Source organism: Diuraphis noxia, unplaced genomic scaffold (genome assembly GCF_037042655.1).
Source record: "Diuraphis noxia isolate RWA-SAM2 unplaced genomic scaffold, SU_Dnox_SAM2 contig0001, whole genome shotgun sequence".
In the NCBI taxonomy this organism is placed as follows: domain Eukaryota; kingdom Metazoa; phylum Arthropoda; class Insecta; order Hemiptera; family Aphididae; genus Diuraphis; species Diuraphis noxia.
The window spans coordinates 38,042,152-38,058,581 of record NW_028301711.1 but is presented as its reverse complement, the minus strand read 5'-3'; the positions used below and the strand labels follow the sequence as shown (position 1 = coordinate 38,058,581).

At 27.0% G+C, this 16,430-nt stretch overlaps 1 protein-coding gene across 2 annotated transcripts in view; it reads right to left on the bottom strand.

Annotated features, from left to right (window-relative positions):
• Positions 1 to 12,488, bottom strand: part of LOC107172110 (nephrin-like) — a 50,754-nt gene extending 38,266 nt beyond the window's left edge. The window contains exon 1 of one of the 2 annotated variants that reach the window (XM_015522416.2): positions 12,027 to 12,488. In XM_015522416.2, the coding sequence (XP_015377902.2) occupies positions 12,027 to 12,135 (109 nt within the window). In that variant the 5' untranslated portion in view covers positions 12,136 to 12,488. The remainder of the gene's footprint in view (positions 1 to 12,026) is intronic. The other variant, XM_015522481.2, reaches the window with a different exon arrangement.
• Positions 12,489 to 16,430: the final 3,942 nt, after the last annotated feature.

Here is a 16,430-nt window from a genome sequence, read left to right as displayed (position 1 = left end):
ACTTTCTTTGGTTGTATTTTAATATACACTAGTACACGTTTAACATTTTAGAGTACAAAATTAGTAGGTGAAACGGAATTGTATTTTTACGCTTCGAAACGAATCGTGGTCATTTATGTATAGTAGATGAGTAGTCTTCAAATTCCAAATAATTATAATATATTTTGATATAATATGTCTATAGTGTAATAATGATATAATAAAAGATTTAAAACTAAATCATTTAGGTATGGAATTTGTTTGACTAATTATTACAATATTATTACTATATTTATATTATATTAATATTATATTAATATTACATTATTAACATTATATATTATGTTGGTTTACTGGTCAATTTAAATGTTAAATCGATTAACATTTTAAACCATTTTTATAATTTTAATACCAACAATGCGATAGTTAATGATCTTATATCATAGTATGGCAAAGTTGTCAACGTGTTTTGAAAATCAAACAATAACGTTATTTCCCACTATAACGAAAATTGTTATTTTAATTTGTAAATATTAATGATTTCTTTTTATTCAAGTTTATTTATTGGATATTTAAACATTTAACTATGATATTTCAATCATCATATTTTTAATTATTTATTTATTTAATTATTAAAAATATATTAACTTATTCTAGTTGGATATAATAATGTTATGTATTTTAATGTTTGCATAATAATTTTGCGAATAATGTTATAATATTTCAATTAAAACTATATATTATATATTATATACCTATATAGCTGTTATTTTATTCGGCTTATTTAATGTGTAAACATATACAGACAAACCGACGTCATCCACAGGCATTAATTTGTATTAATATATTTGTATATTAATATATTATATGCTTTTTTATGAATGGTTTGATAAGTTTTATATATTTTATTAGTGCTGGTTGAAAAAAAATCATGTTCCCACGGATGCCAGTTCGGAGTGACCGTAAACAAGATCATTAAGCGTTCGGCAGTATTATATTTTAATTTTTTTGTACGTTTCATTCCATTCTTTTTTTTTCATCAACAAATTTTAACTACCATTGGCAGAAATCAATTAACAAATATTCACTAACTATGTTTAATTATATTCTGTGACAAAAGTATACAATCCGTTGTCTTGGCACTGTGTCAACACAGTTTTTATTTTTGGTTATTTCATTGCCAAATAATATATGGAAAAAATACATTGAAGCGAAACAAGAAATAACTTTATAACACATCGTGAAATCATATCACCGAAATGGCCACTTGATTTAATGAAATTAAATCGTACAGTAGTTCCTAGTGTTATGAACGTCACCATGGATACCTGTGATATTCTGTTATATTTTATATTTTGTCTCTGGTTGTATCCGAAGACGACAATTTGTTGAAACCGTTCTCTGTGTAGCGGGTGATAATCAAATGTTGTTTAATAGTTTATTAATAGAAATAATACACGATTTAGACTTGAATGAGAATATTATACTTGATTAGTTTTAAAAATGTAATTTATACTACAAGCACACTACTTAACTCGAATGAGTCAAGTTCAAGACTAAATCGCCGACAGGACCGATACTATAGTTTTGTCGCGCATAAGCAAAATATCTAAGATAAGACGCCTACATACAGATGAATCCGAAATCACCGTGTATAATGCGCGTTTTACAGTTCCATTTTTATATAATAGAAATAAATAGATAAACAAACAATTAAATATTTACACGATAATGTCATGTTCAATAATATGTAGTGGGTAGTGCGAATCTGAATTACCAGTTGTAATATGGTTCTGACAAGAATTTCAAGACAATTAAGATCGTAATAATAGGTTCACATAAACGGATTGTGGAATTTGACATTTCATGTTGCGGTGTCCAGTGTCTCTATAATAATCGCGAAATCGTAGTGAATTTCCCTTTGTTTAGGAAAAAAGTTAGTTTCACTCGATTTATCCAACAGCATAATTACTGCAGTCAGTATATAAGTATAATATATAGATCACTACAACGACGAAGATGACGTCCTGTTTATTGCAGTGGGATTTTTTAAACGGTCAAAATATGGGTAGGCACCATCATAGTGTACCTACCTGATCCCAATCAGATTTTATTATTAATTTTGTATTGTCACGGCTGAAGGCTTCAAGCGTACATCCTCCGCGGGTAATCGTTGGTCACGTCCGTGATTAAAGAAGACAGTAAAAAAAATCTCGCGTGAAAAAAACGAACTGCGATGACCACCCATTATCAACACATTCGGCAGCTAAATCAACATTTTTGCGAATAACGCGAAGAATTATTTCGAGTAGCGCACATCTCCGTCGTCGTTGACATTAACCGCGTGACGAAAAACATCGATTCGGGTCCCGAGATCGGACACTTCACTTTCTACAAACAATATTAGTAGTAGCTTATATATACTATATCTATATATATATATATATATATATATATTCGAATACGGCTCTTATTTTATGTTATTGTTGCTATAAATATTGGAAACCATCAACGGGGAGATTAACTTTCGTAATGAGTCCATGTGGCGATTTGTTTTACGTAGGTGACCTTATATTGTTTGTTCTGCACAACGAAATCTATGGAATGCATTGGCGTTTGATACGATAAGAAAATATTTTCACAAGCTCGCAAGAAGCATTGAACCACAAACGCCAGGTAATTAATATTATATATTATGCTTAAAAACACTGTAATAATTATGAATTTATTTTCAGCACATGGATATTACTTCAGTCAAAACCGAAACGATCGCAATTGCAGTAGTTGTAGGTATTGTTGAGTATAAGTATTGTAACCAACTAAATAGCCAACCAAGACGTTAAAAGAATTATATAGGTACAATTTTATATAAAATACAGCGATGTTATTTCAATAAAAATTAACGAAATTATTAGATATAATTATTTTTTCGGTAAAATGTCTATTAAGATATTATTGTTGAAATTTGTGTACGCATTTAAATAGGAATAACTAAAATGTATCAATAAATTATTAAAAATATTTCTTTGTACAAATAGCACGTTCGTATTTATATTAACATTAGTCATTAATACATTTAAAGCTTACCAGTTACCATTAACCAGTTTGTTGCATTTAAAAACAAATCGCAGTATGAAAACATATTGGTTTTATAGTCGTCATTAGAATCGCATTAAGATTTAGATTTTTAATTGAATTGTATTTTGTTAGATAATATTCCAGAGTTAGCTCTAAACATTTATCGTATTTATATTATTTTTAATAGAATAAAAAAAAAATGTATCCCAAAAAAGGTATTTATAATATTGTTCATATTATATTATATATATATATATGAACAATGAGTTATTACAATATATACATCAGGTCAACTCTTGTGGTTAAATGGGCAAGTTAAAGTTTTTCGATGTGTTATAAACATCTCAGCGTTACCAATTCGTTTCAATAAACCACACGATTGGAAAGTTACAACAGATGTACCTATAGCTAATATTTCAGTAGATGTAATACCACGTACCATAATGTTAAAAAAAAATTAGACAACAACAATAGTTGTGGAATCGAATTTAAATCGATTGAAATAGTAAGATGATAAGTACATCACGCGGAGTTCATATTATATATTTTAATGATTTTAATAGATATTATTACAATATTACTGAGTACCGAAAAGTTAAATATTTTTTTGTAACAAATATCAATAATTATCTGAAATGCTATTAATTATTTATTTGTCTTCAATAAAGTTCAAAATGTTTAAATTAAACCATAATCGCTTTGTCGTAATATCAATAACATATCAATAACATAATAAAAATATTTAGTTATTTTATTTAATTATCAGAAAAATGATGTGTTTAGGTAACCCCAAGAATTTTATTTTTACTTATTATTTTATAGTTTTTATAAAAATTCGTAATCACATAATTTTGTTTAACAAAAAACCAAATATTTATGAAAATTAAATACAAAATCAAATTATGCTACATTTTCAGGTGCGGCAGATCTAATTATTTATAGTAAATAAATTATTCAAATATTTGTTTTCACGATTTCACTCATCTCAGTCATGTAGATCGTGTAATCTGCACCTACAACGGACATCCGTAATGTAAAATTGCGGTTTATGTTAATTGTGACAGTATAAACTCTCAAGTACATTAAATTTCATTGTATAATGGATTCTGATTCACTAGAAATGGATTATCAATTGATGGAAAAAGTTGTCGATTAAAAATACTTACGAGATTATTTAACTCAAGATTCAAGAGGGTAAAAAATAAAATTGGAAAAATAACGTTTTTCGGAGTTTACGGCAAAACATGTTGAATTCAGTGTTAGCACAAGTCGAGATTCATTAAAAACTGCATAAATTACTGCCGTTATAGTGCTATTGTTTCGTTTTTTTTTACTTCTTTTTTAATGTCTTCGGCAACATTTGTACGATGGTTCCCTAAGTTTTGTTACCATCAATGATAGTTTTAGGTACACGTTTATATATTATAAGAGCTGTACAGGTATATATTTAGTGTACAATAACAAAATACAGTTGGGGTGGGGTAGCGGTTTTGTCTTATTGGCCACCGAGTTTCGTTGATGTATTAGCCAACATCTACGTGTTAGGTATTATTACAGGGGCCCAGACAGGATACAAAGAATGGTGCGAAACCGGAAAAGCCGCGTCTTTGTGGAATAAAGGACTATTTAAGCGTGTGGGAAACTCAATGCACCGTAACACAGAAGGCCAGGTCTCATCTACAATCTACAATTATTACTACTACTACTATTATTATTATTATTATTATTATTATTATTGTTGTTATTACTATTCCCTTTGGCTCCGTAGTCCAATTAATGCAGTATAATTATTTGGAAAATATAACTACAATAATATAATAATATAATAAATTAGTTTGACAGCGCTGTGTTGAATTTTGAATTGAATTTTTTTTCTTAATCTATTCGGCGGCTGTTCATGTTGATTCATGCAACTCTATATTAACATATTTTGTTAAATTCATTTGTTGGGAACAATAATTGAGTAACCAACCCAAGTGAATAGCCCCATTAATATTTAGTATTGTTTGAACAAAATAATATTGACATGTTCGACGTAAAAAGAAAATCGCATAAAATAATTTATAATTGGTACCAATATAGAGTAGATAATAAATAACAATAATATAACAATGATATATATCTTTAAAATAAGTCATAAAAGTATCATGGTCAAAAGGTAAACACATTGTAAGGAGGCCAATTAAAAATGTTAAATATTCACGGAAGCCTATTTATGTTTCAACTATTGATGATACTGTGCCGCAATACTTATGATAGTTTATGGATCACTGTTATATGAATTAGATTATTATATTTCGGCAGTTCGGTAGGTATTGATTGTGGTTTAAATTAGGTATTTATATAGTAGGTATATGTATTAAAAACGTAACTTTACATATATTATTTTATAAATTTGAACTTATAATTACTACTAAAATCTATACTTTTTTCAACTTAGATAATTTAATTTAAAAATATTATATAATTAATCGCAAATACATTTAATCTAAATCTGATAAAAAATATTTTCAATTATTAAATGGCATTTTTCCAATTTTATAATGTCATATTCAATTACGTTATTGTTTTAGTTTTCAAAAAAAAAAAAAAAAAAAAAACAATAACATTTAAAATAAATGTTATAAGTAAAAAGTATTAAGCAATATTTTTAAATAGTTAAATTTTTAAATAAATACAATTGTTTCCATTTTTTGCTATTAATATTTATAAAATAAACCAGATTTGTAAAATGTAAATTCGAAGAAATGTTACTTATAACAGATATTAAAAAGAAAAACATAATGAATTTAAACCCACTTCTCACCTTTATCGTACAAAGGCATAATATATCTTTTTATTAAATAAAGCTTACTACATTGTTTTATTTTCGGAAGTATAAGAAAAGTTATATTTAATGTTTGGATTACATTATACATGATATAAGATTAATTATTAAAATATTATTATTTATTGAACATGTTAAACAAATAATATTATTGAAGTACCTACATTTTTTCTCCGTATATTAAATTAACTGTGAAAATATCGTTTTCATCACAACCGTAATAATTTAACGTTTGTTCAGAAAAAAAAAATCATTTATTGGAATTAAAATTGGATGTTATTACTTATTTTACTAATCTTATAAATATGATATTGTGGCATAGTAATATAAAATCAAATAAACACACTTATCCATAATTTTCCAATACGTCTTAGTGATTTACACTAACTGAACTATGTATCTTATTTCAAAGTTATACGGGTTACAAGAATTTAAACTGATGCAAACAAACGACAAACCTTTTAACGGTTAAAAAAACTATAAAATACACATATATTACGTAATAATTTACGTATTAGGTATCAAATATCATGACGGAAGCTCTCCATCCAGAACCATAAGTCACATGAATATCTTTTTAATCAAAACCAATCTTATAAATAGCTTATAATCTGTTCTTATTTATATTATATGTAAATACTGTATCCTTAAAAATTGTTAACAACAAAAAAAAATTACGTATAAATCATCTTTATTCAATTAAATGTATGAAAAATCTTTATTTTGAAATTCTTTTATTAATACATAGGTTAAAAAATAATAATCGTAAAACTTAAGAGATAATAATATTTACCCCCCACTCAACCTTCGGAACTAAAAAATATAACGAAATAAATATCACTAATTCTTGTGGAAAACACCTGTTAAGTGTAATGCGCTGTAACTCGGCTAATTTTGTACTTAGAAAGTTGGTTGAACCAATTAAATTTATAGAAAAATATTATTAACGATCAAAAGGGGTGTTGTAATTTTGGAAAAAAAAATAATTGAGCGTAGTTATATGTTATATTGATACGTAGTTCTAATATACAGTAAAAAATATCCAGATAGAATGGAAATTTTCATCACTCAGAGTGATAACTGATAACTAACTAAATAAAATTAAAATCGAAAGTTTGTACGCAAAAATCTTGAATATCTTCAATTAGCGTTTACACATATTGTACTTATATATTGTTCCAACATGTCATATTGTGTTAGGTATTTTAAGTATTTTAATTAAGATAAGCCTTTTATCATATTTTCGTTAACACAAGTTATTAACATAATAATTACAAAACAACTATAACAAAAAAAAAAAAAAAAAAATGTCCAATTACAAATCTGATGTCAATAACGAAAAAGGTAATAGACATAATAGACAGGGTGACAAGAACAGATTCCGACATTCCGAATATTATTTCTCAAAATAGTGGTCAAAACCACATTTTGGGTCACGAGTGATTTTGAAGGGGTCTCCGATAATCATAATTAAAGAGTTTTGTTTCAACATACAATTACATTTCGTTTATAGACAAATAACAGCATAATATGTGCATATGATTATACAAATGCCTACCATAACCACCGTAGTCTATACCTGAGTGATTCATTACAATTAACTAATATAAAGACTAATAATGTAGGGCAGTGTCTGTATGGAAAAATTATTGAATTTTGTTTGAATAAAATGTACGCATTTATTGAGTTACCAAAAGATCAATATCACTTCAAAATATTAAAAAATACATGTACATTTATATAACATCAGAAAACATATAGGCACAAAATATATATACAGGGTGTCCCACAGAGATCTGATATTCTGACAAATGAAATAACTTTTGTTCTAATCAATATTTTTTTTAAATTTCTTTTAAATGTAATTCATAGACACTTGCGCTACATTTTTAGAATACATTTTTTATTTTTTAATACTGAAAACAAAAAACTTAAAAATTGATAAAAATTTTTTGCGAAATATTCAATATAGCCAATTTTCAAATCTGATTTTTAGAAAAATGTATATGGTAAAACACTTATTTAAGTCAAAAGGCTGATTTTTTACAATTTTTTTAAATATCAATGTTTTCGTTAAGAAAATTACGATCTAGTTTATGTTAGAAGAAAAAAAAAACCTTGTAATTTCAAATAATAATAAAGTTTTTTAAAAATATTTTATAAAAACATTTTTAAATAAGTGCATGTTAAAATCGAATTTTTTTTTATTGTATTTAATTTAATAATATGTGATGTATAAACTATAAATTAGTATAATTTACCTGACGAAAATATTGATATTTAAAATTTTTTTAAAAAACCATCCTTTTGACATAAATAAGTGTTTTTACCATATAAATTTGTCTAAAAATCAGATTTGCAAATTGGCTATATTGAATATTTCGCAAAAAATTTTTATCAATTTTTAAGTTTTTTGTTTTCAGTATTAAAAAATAAAAAATGTATTCTAAAAATGTAGCGCAAGTGTCTATGAATTATATTTAAAAGAATTTTTTTTTAAATATTGATTAGAACAAAAGTTATTTCATTTGTCATAATGTCAGATCTCTGTGGGACACCCTGTATAGTCATATAAAGCATTTAAATCTATTCATTGTGTTTCTTTATTATTTATTTAATACAGTATTATAGTTATGTTATAGATACTTTGATATAAAAAGATATTGTTTTTAATTTTGTTGCGTTTCTTATTTGGTTTTTAGTTTTACAAACAATTTAAATCAATGTTATTTTAGAATTGCTGTGAAACCATTGTTCCAATCGGAGACAATATTTGTTTTACAATGAAACTATTTTTCCTGTAAACAGTTTTTAGTTTTATAGAAATTTTGTGAAAGTTCCATTTAAGTTTTCTATTGAAATTTTGATGCATACTTCTATGGTGTTTCACCATTGTAAATTTGTCAGTATTTTTTCTCGCCCAAACTTATGAGCTGTGAATTTAAAAACTTTAAATTCCTATTAAACGTGTATATTTAAATATATGAACTTCATGATTCCACATCCTCAATACAAATTATAAAAAATACTCCATTTTCTATACGTTAAATGTATTTAATTTATAAAATAGTGTTGTCTATTTTAGAAATTCTGAATTATAGTATAGTCTAGAAAATATATGTTTCATATTATAATATTTTTGTTCTTGAACAAATTGTATGTTAATGCAAAATTAATTGAAAACATATAGAATGCCTTAGATTTAAATTTTGTTATTTATTTAAATTTATTATCTATACATCTAAAATTACATTGTTTTAGTAGCAATGTATTTTATTAAATTAATTTAAAAGAATATTGCTTATTCATGATTTTTACCCAATGAATAGAATATTTTTACAGTTGAAAAATGATCACCTCCAAAAAAACATAATTAAAATATTGTTTTCAAAGTCCAAATCAATAAACAATGCTAAACTATTATTGAATTACTACTGTATTATTAATGTAGTTGGTATTGATAAAATAAGTCTATAATTACAAATATCTTGTAAAATAATTCCTTAAAGTTAATCATGAAGGTGCAATGAAATTGTCGTTTTTATCACATACATTATTATAAAATCAATTATATTAATCTGTGTTGATTAATATATTTAAAATTATTTAACATCCATGCAATCAAATATCATAATATTAAGTAGGTGACTAGTGTAACAATTTTAAAACATAGTAACTACATGTATAGAATGTACATGATAATTTATACTTTACCTAGTACAATATATTAGTTGGTTTAATATTGTCATAATGTTATTATACTGTTGTGTTATTCATTATAGTAAAGTTATGATAAAAAATCATCATTATTTCAGTTAATTATTTTAAATTTGCAAAACGCAGGTTCGTCATATTTTGTTGATATAATCGCAGCATTATTAAAATAATGATATGATCTTTTGGGAAAGACTTGATTAAAATAAGTCTGAAAAACTTAAATGTGTCGTTTGTATATAAGTATTACAGTTTTATAAGCATTGGCATGATTTACTACAACTGTTGGGTATAATATTTATTTCGTTTAAAATATCAATGTTATATCACGATTTGTTTGTAATTGTAATTACCAATTCGTATGAAATATAGCGTTAATTTTTTTTTCATTCCTATGTAGTTTGGTCGATGCTGTTCTTATACAGATGATCTCGTTGGTACCTAGCTAATTTTTTTTTTATCTTCTCCGTGCGAACGTTGTTCGAAAAAGACTAATCTGAATAAATTACGATGTCTGTTATAATTATTACTATCAAAACCGGTTGTAGCAGTAGCCCAAGTGATCTGATTTTGTTGGAAACTCATTCTACTCCTACCAATCCGCTTTATTTAACAAACATGATCCTACCGGTGTGTTCGTCCTAACTCTGAATTCAGAATGAGTGTTGGCTACTAACACGTTATTAAGTTAACAAAACATTAGAGATTTCAACTTACCGAGAGAGAGACTAGAATGAAAATATAAAATATACATATATATTATACAATATATTTGAATGTTCGAACAATTTTTATTTTTATTAAAACAAGATGACGGGTAAAGTAAATAAAGATTTTTTTGTATTTACATAAGAATGAGTGCAGGTATCGAAGCAAATAAATTTAAATTATTCTGTATTGTTTTTTAAACAGTTTATAGTGTAAATATAATATTTTCCTTAGTATTTTAATTAAAGAACACCTTAAAGTATTTATCATTTTAAAAATAAAAATTGAATTGAATATAATTTATAAATACTCATATATATATATATATATATATATAACTTTGTATTATTTGAAAAGTATAGTATTATAATGAAATTGCAAACTAAAAATAGTTAAGTAGGTATAGTAACATTTAATAGTGGATTATTAATTGTACCAAAAATTATCCAATTAATGACACATTGTAACAATATGATCTTTCAAGTTGAGTAAGCTCACATACTTATTTAGTGTTAAAGTTTTTTTCGCTTGAATTTTTAATAACTTGTTAAAACTTTTAATACTTTTATTTCAGCTTAAACACAGAATCAAACAAATTAATTAATATAATATATATATAGTGTATTTACATGTGTATCATATTATTTATTTCTAAAATATTATTGAATTCAGTCCAATAAAGGCCAAACTAAATAAAAATATTAAAATTATATGAACTTCAAAGTTATTATTGTTATTAAGATACAACAAGACTTTTGGATACGATATCCAGACCAAAATATAATCTTCTCGGACTCGACCCAACCTGTTATTAAAATATATAACCAGGAATAACATTATTATAAAATAATAAATCATAAGCATAATTGAGTATAAATAAGTTATAAAATTATTTGATGTGCATTGGACATTATATAATTTACCTAAAGTTAACGCAATATATAAATGTATAATATTTACATTTTATATTGTATTTTTTTCTTTAGTTTTAAATAAAAACATGTGTTTGACGAAAAACAAAAAATTCTTTTCACACTTTTCAAACTTTTTAAACATTGTTGATGTTGTGTCATTATACTCGAATTGCGTAATTTTAGTATTTTTCTGACTATAAAATGAATCCCGTACCTCGAGTTTCTAGATGTTTTTAGAATATAATATGTATTTGAAAAGACAATATTTTAATAATAAATTTAACTGATATAACGTTTTATGATGAGGATTTAAAGTGTGGTCGATAATTCTGTACATGTTTACAACGTCATTGTTGGTATCGTCCGTCTGTTTTTGTCGCCGTGCTTTACTATATTATATCATTATTATACACTTTGTCGAGTCACGTCAGTAGTAAACAAGACCTATGCATATATTATGTATTTTAGGCGTACCTATATCACATATGTACTTATCTCGCTGTGTATTTTCTATATATTATAATAGTAATATAAACGTTAATTAATGTCTCCGTCTAACAACGTGGTCTCAGCCTACTGTATCTACATCAGCGCATATTTTAAGCAATGATCACTGCAGTGTGGCGATTCGGTAAAATTGTCTACTATTTAACATATATGTGTAGGGGAAACCAACCTTTCAGTCTCAACCCCTTTTTTCACTGGTTGACACTATAGTACTTTGTATGTTAAGATAAATGCTCTGATGTACACGCTATCGTCGTATCTTAATATATGTTAATAAGACAAGTATCTGCGGTGCTTACCTCTCAAACATGAAAACAGCAACAGCAGTAAGCCGATCTGCGGAAACGATCGGAGTGGATTTCGGCGAATCCTCCTGCCGCTACAGGTACGATGGCTGCAACGGCGCATAGTAGAAATTATATGAATCGGTCAGCGGTGGTCGGCCGTTTTTGCCGGATCGTACGACATGGACGAATATTCGGCCGTGGGGATAGGGTGTGAATTTGAAAAGTAGATAGAATGTTGAAAATAAATCAGATTCGAGGGACGAACGATCTCCTATCGCGGTATACCTTGGATTACCTGGCTATACACTGTATAGTTATTAATGCACCACCGTCGACGGACGCGTGTGGGCAAGTGACGTCGGCGGCAACGACGACGTATACGACGACGATGGATAAGACGCGCGCGCAAAGAACCGACCGCGACCGAACGACTGACGATACTGAATGGCAGCGCGCGAAGACGAGACGCCGCGTGTGTGTTGCGTGTGTACCGCCGCGGCTGGTCGGTCGCCTCGTCGTTTGGTCTGCGACGGCTGCTGCTGCTGCTGCTGCTGTTGCGGTGGCACCAAGAAACAGGAACACGAATGACAGCAGCAGAACAACGCGTAGTTTAGTATAATAATATTATTATGTTAATACTCACACTACTACGTCATACTCTTATATACACGTGTTTATGTTTAGTATATTATTGTCCACCGTTATAATATCTATCAGATCTTGTGAGTGTGAGCCAAATCAGCAGCAGGGTGGTAAATGATAATAGTGAGTAGTACACTAGTACGTCATCATAGAAGTAGTGCTAGTAGTAATAATAGTGGTGGTTTAGTATCAATAGTAATGGTTTTAGTAGTTGTAGTATAGAAGTAAGACGTGTAATAGTATAATGGTAGTACGAGCAGCCGTCACCGCATAGGACCGGTAGCCCTCGAAGTTTCTACATGCACGCCGCATCTGTTCTTTGGAGAGGAGTCACGGAGACGGATAAAAAAAAAAAGAAGAAGAAAAAAAACGATTATCGCCATTAAAACCCGACCGCGTGTTTATCGCTGTCTCGGAGGCCGTGTGCGTTGTAATAATAATGATATCGATTTCAAAAAATAATTAATAATTAATAAATAACAACGACGACAATATAATAATATTATATGTAATTATCATACTGTCTTGTAATAACAACCATAAAATACAATTATATACACTCACACGCACACCCACCATTTCGAACGTGTCAGTGAATGAGGAGGGCTTTATTTTGGCTTTCGGTCGAGGTTTTACCATAAGGTATAAGTGCGAAACGGAAAAAAAATATTACAATACAATATATTATTATACTGCGCGTGTATATACAGTAAATAATGCGGATCAAAACAATTGACAAAGAAAACTGCAGAGCATTATAATATATTCTAAGCAATATATAATTCGTTTTTGCGTCGAAACGCCCAATTGGTGTTGTACCTACATAATACTTTCCATTATCATTTTATCATTACTATTACTATATTTTTCTCATCTTTTCTTGTGTACTTCAAAGGGCGATTTAAGTCAACTACACGCGATTTGTTTTGTAAACAGCAACGAGATCACGTGTTTTTTGGTGGTTGCCAATTTAAAAATATTATTATTATTAATTATATACCCATAATGAGATTTGGTATTTGAGTATTTCAATACCTGAGACGCGAATTTATTGTGGATGCGCAATAATAGAATGAGCAAATTATGTCCTACACGCACGCACCCGCGTATTTTAAAAAATTCATATTAAACACACCATGAATGGAAAAATATTTAACTTTTACATGTTCAACCAGCAGAGAATCTCTATAAAGTTCATTTAAAGTCATTTTTTTTTTTATTTTATGTTTTTTTTAACGTGTCTAAAATGGCCTGGTAGATACGAATGTAAATTAAATAATAACGTTAATAATAAATAATGTTTATTTTTTCCCTCGATAACTTGTTATAGGTACCTACTCCTCTTTTAATTAGATATGTATAAAAAGATCGAAACGTAGAATTTTACCCAATTATAAATTCATTGAAATGCCATTTATATAACATATTATGGTAGCATAATGTGTATGCAAGAATAAGTAAAAGTATATGCCTTTTTATATGATAAAATGTTTATTAACATGTGTGTACTTACATTTAAAATCCATCATTGGTAATAAATTATAGGCACTTATCATTCTATTATCTATTTATCTGTGAACGGGAGTGAGGAAATAATGTTTTGTTTTACAATATTTCTATAGGTAATCTTATAAAAAAAACTTGATTGGTATCATTTTAAGATTTTGAAAAATAAATAAATTAACATCAGGCATATTATAGGTGATAAAATGATATGATAATATATGTAATTTAAAAATATGAGCATGAAATTATGATTTATTGCATTTGTGTAACTACAAACAAAGTGTTGACTATAAATGAGACCTTAAAGGTTGGGAATAATTTACGTATTTTAAGGGCTTTGTAGAAATATATTACGTAAGGTAAGGTACTTATTTAAAAAAAAGATAATAAGAGTTCGTTAAAAAATTCGTTTAATTGGTTTAAATGAATTTGTTACAATTATCATCTTTGAAAATACTTATTTTCATACAAAAAGTATAAGACATTATAATAAAATTGAAACATTAGTTAATTATATTTTTAATTTAACATCTTTGACAGCAAACTATTACGCAGTAGACTTTATAATAATGTTGATATAAAGTTTTGGTTCAGATGAATCTGTTTAAAAGCATATATTCCAGTTAAGACCTTCAATTTTAGAATTTATTTATTTTTTGTAATATTTTAATATTTCTTCGTCAGATTCAATTTATATTCTTTATTAATATTTATTGGCCCGTACACTCATTTTTATCGTCGAACTAACACGAATTTTGTTTAGCTACCTTTCTACCTACATATTTTCTGTATAAAATCACGTAATTCTGTATGATATCGTAAAGTTTATATAATATTTACACATCATATATCGTTTGAATATGTTATATGTGATATGTATTTATCTTAGAGACACATACATAATAATTTTAAGCTGAATGTAGAGATTGTTTTTGTCTGAGAATATTGTTTGGGGATGTAAAATTTTCAAATTGGTTTCAATGTTGGAGATTGAACGTACATGCAGGTAGATAACGAAAATTCGTATGTACAGTGATCTAAAAGTGTTGATTAAATTGAATCTTTTTACCTTTTTCAAATTGACCATAAAATTATTTTTCATTTATTATTTATGATATTACATACGTTAACGCCGTTAATTGAATTAAAATAATGCTTTTATGAAATAGAATATCATATTTAGTTTATTTTTATCCCCATAAAGACTGTGATATTAGTCTTAAATTTATTTGTTTTAAAAAATTTAAAAAAAAATGTTATCTTAAGTTTATCCGAGATATCATAGTTTTTGACGTGTTTTATTGTTCAAACTTCAATATCATAATTTATGATGAAAATCAATTAGGTAAGACGATAATTTGTGTTTACAATGATATGTAATGTTGGTGTTAATTTGGTATAGGGGTTATATGTTGTATTCAATTATTTAAAATTAAATTGTTAAAAAAAAATGATATATTGACGGCTTTCTGTATTGTAGGGCTTTCAATGTAGCATGGTACTAAAATGACGGGATTCGATTATTAAATAAAATATTTATGTGATTCCAATACCTAATTATAATAACACGAAAATATTACCAACATTGGTGCAACCAGCGGGGAATAATGGGGAAGGTATGACACCCTCTGTGAATATAATTGCTAGTTGTGCTACTAGCTTTAGATGACCTCTTATAGTTTGCGTAAACTACTCTGATGATTACACAGTACACACGTAACATCAAGAGCCGGAAATCTATTTTATTTAAATAAGAAAACATTAACATTATATTTATTTACCTGCTTGCAATCGAGTATAATAATAACATAGTATATAGATGCATTGTATATTAAATATAGTTTTATTCAAATGTGTTCTTATTTAACATGTTCCTATAGGGTTTTTAAAAACCAATAATACGTATAAATACATTTTGTGGACATTGAAAATACAGTATTTTTAAAATATCATAGGTCTTATATTTTAGTACCAATCAATATTTGTAATCTAATATTTATAACAAAATGAATCTTTTACGATGTATTCTAATATTCTGCATATTCTCATTATGATTCGATACGTTTGTTTTAAAATATTTTTTTTCATAAGAGTACGATGATATGCATTTACAATTGCTTTATACATCCATCTGTGTTATTAACATTCAACACGTTTTATTAATCTAGTGCAACATTGAACTCGGTATTAAATATAATTTTTTTAAAACGCGATAAATCAAAATAAACAGGAGAACCCTATATTGAAATACCCCTGGGCAAGGTATTA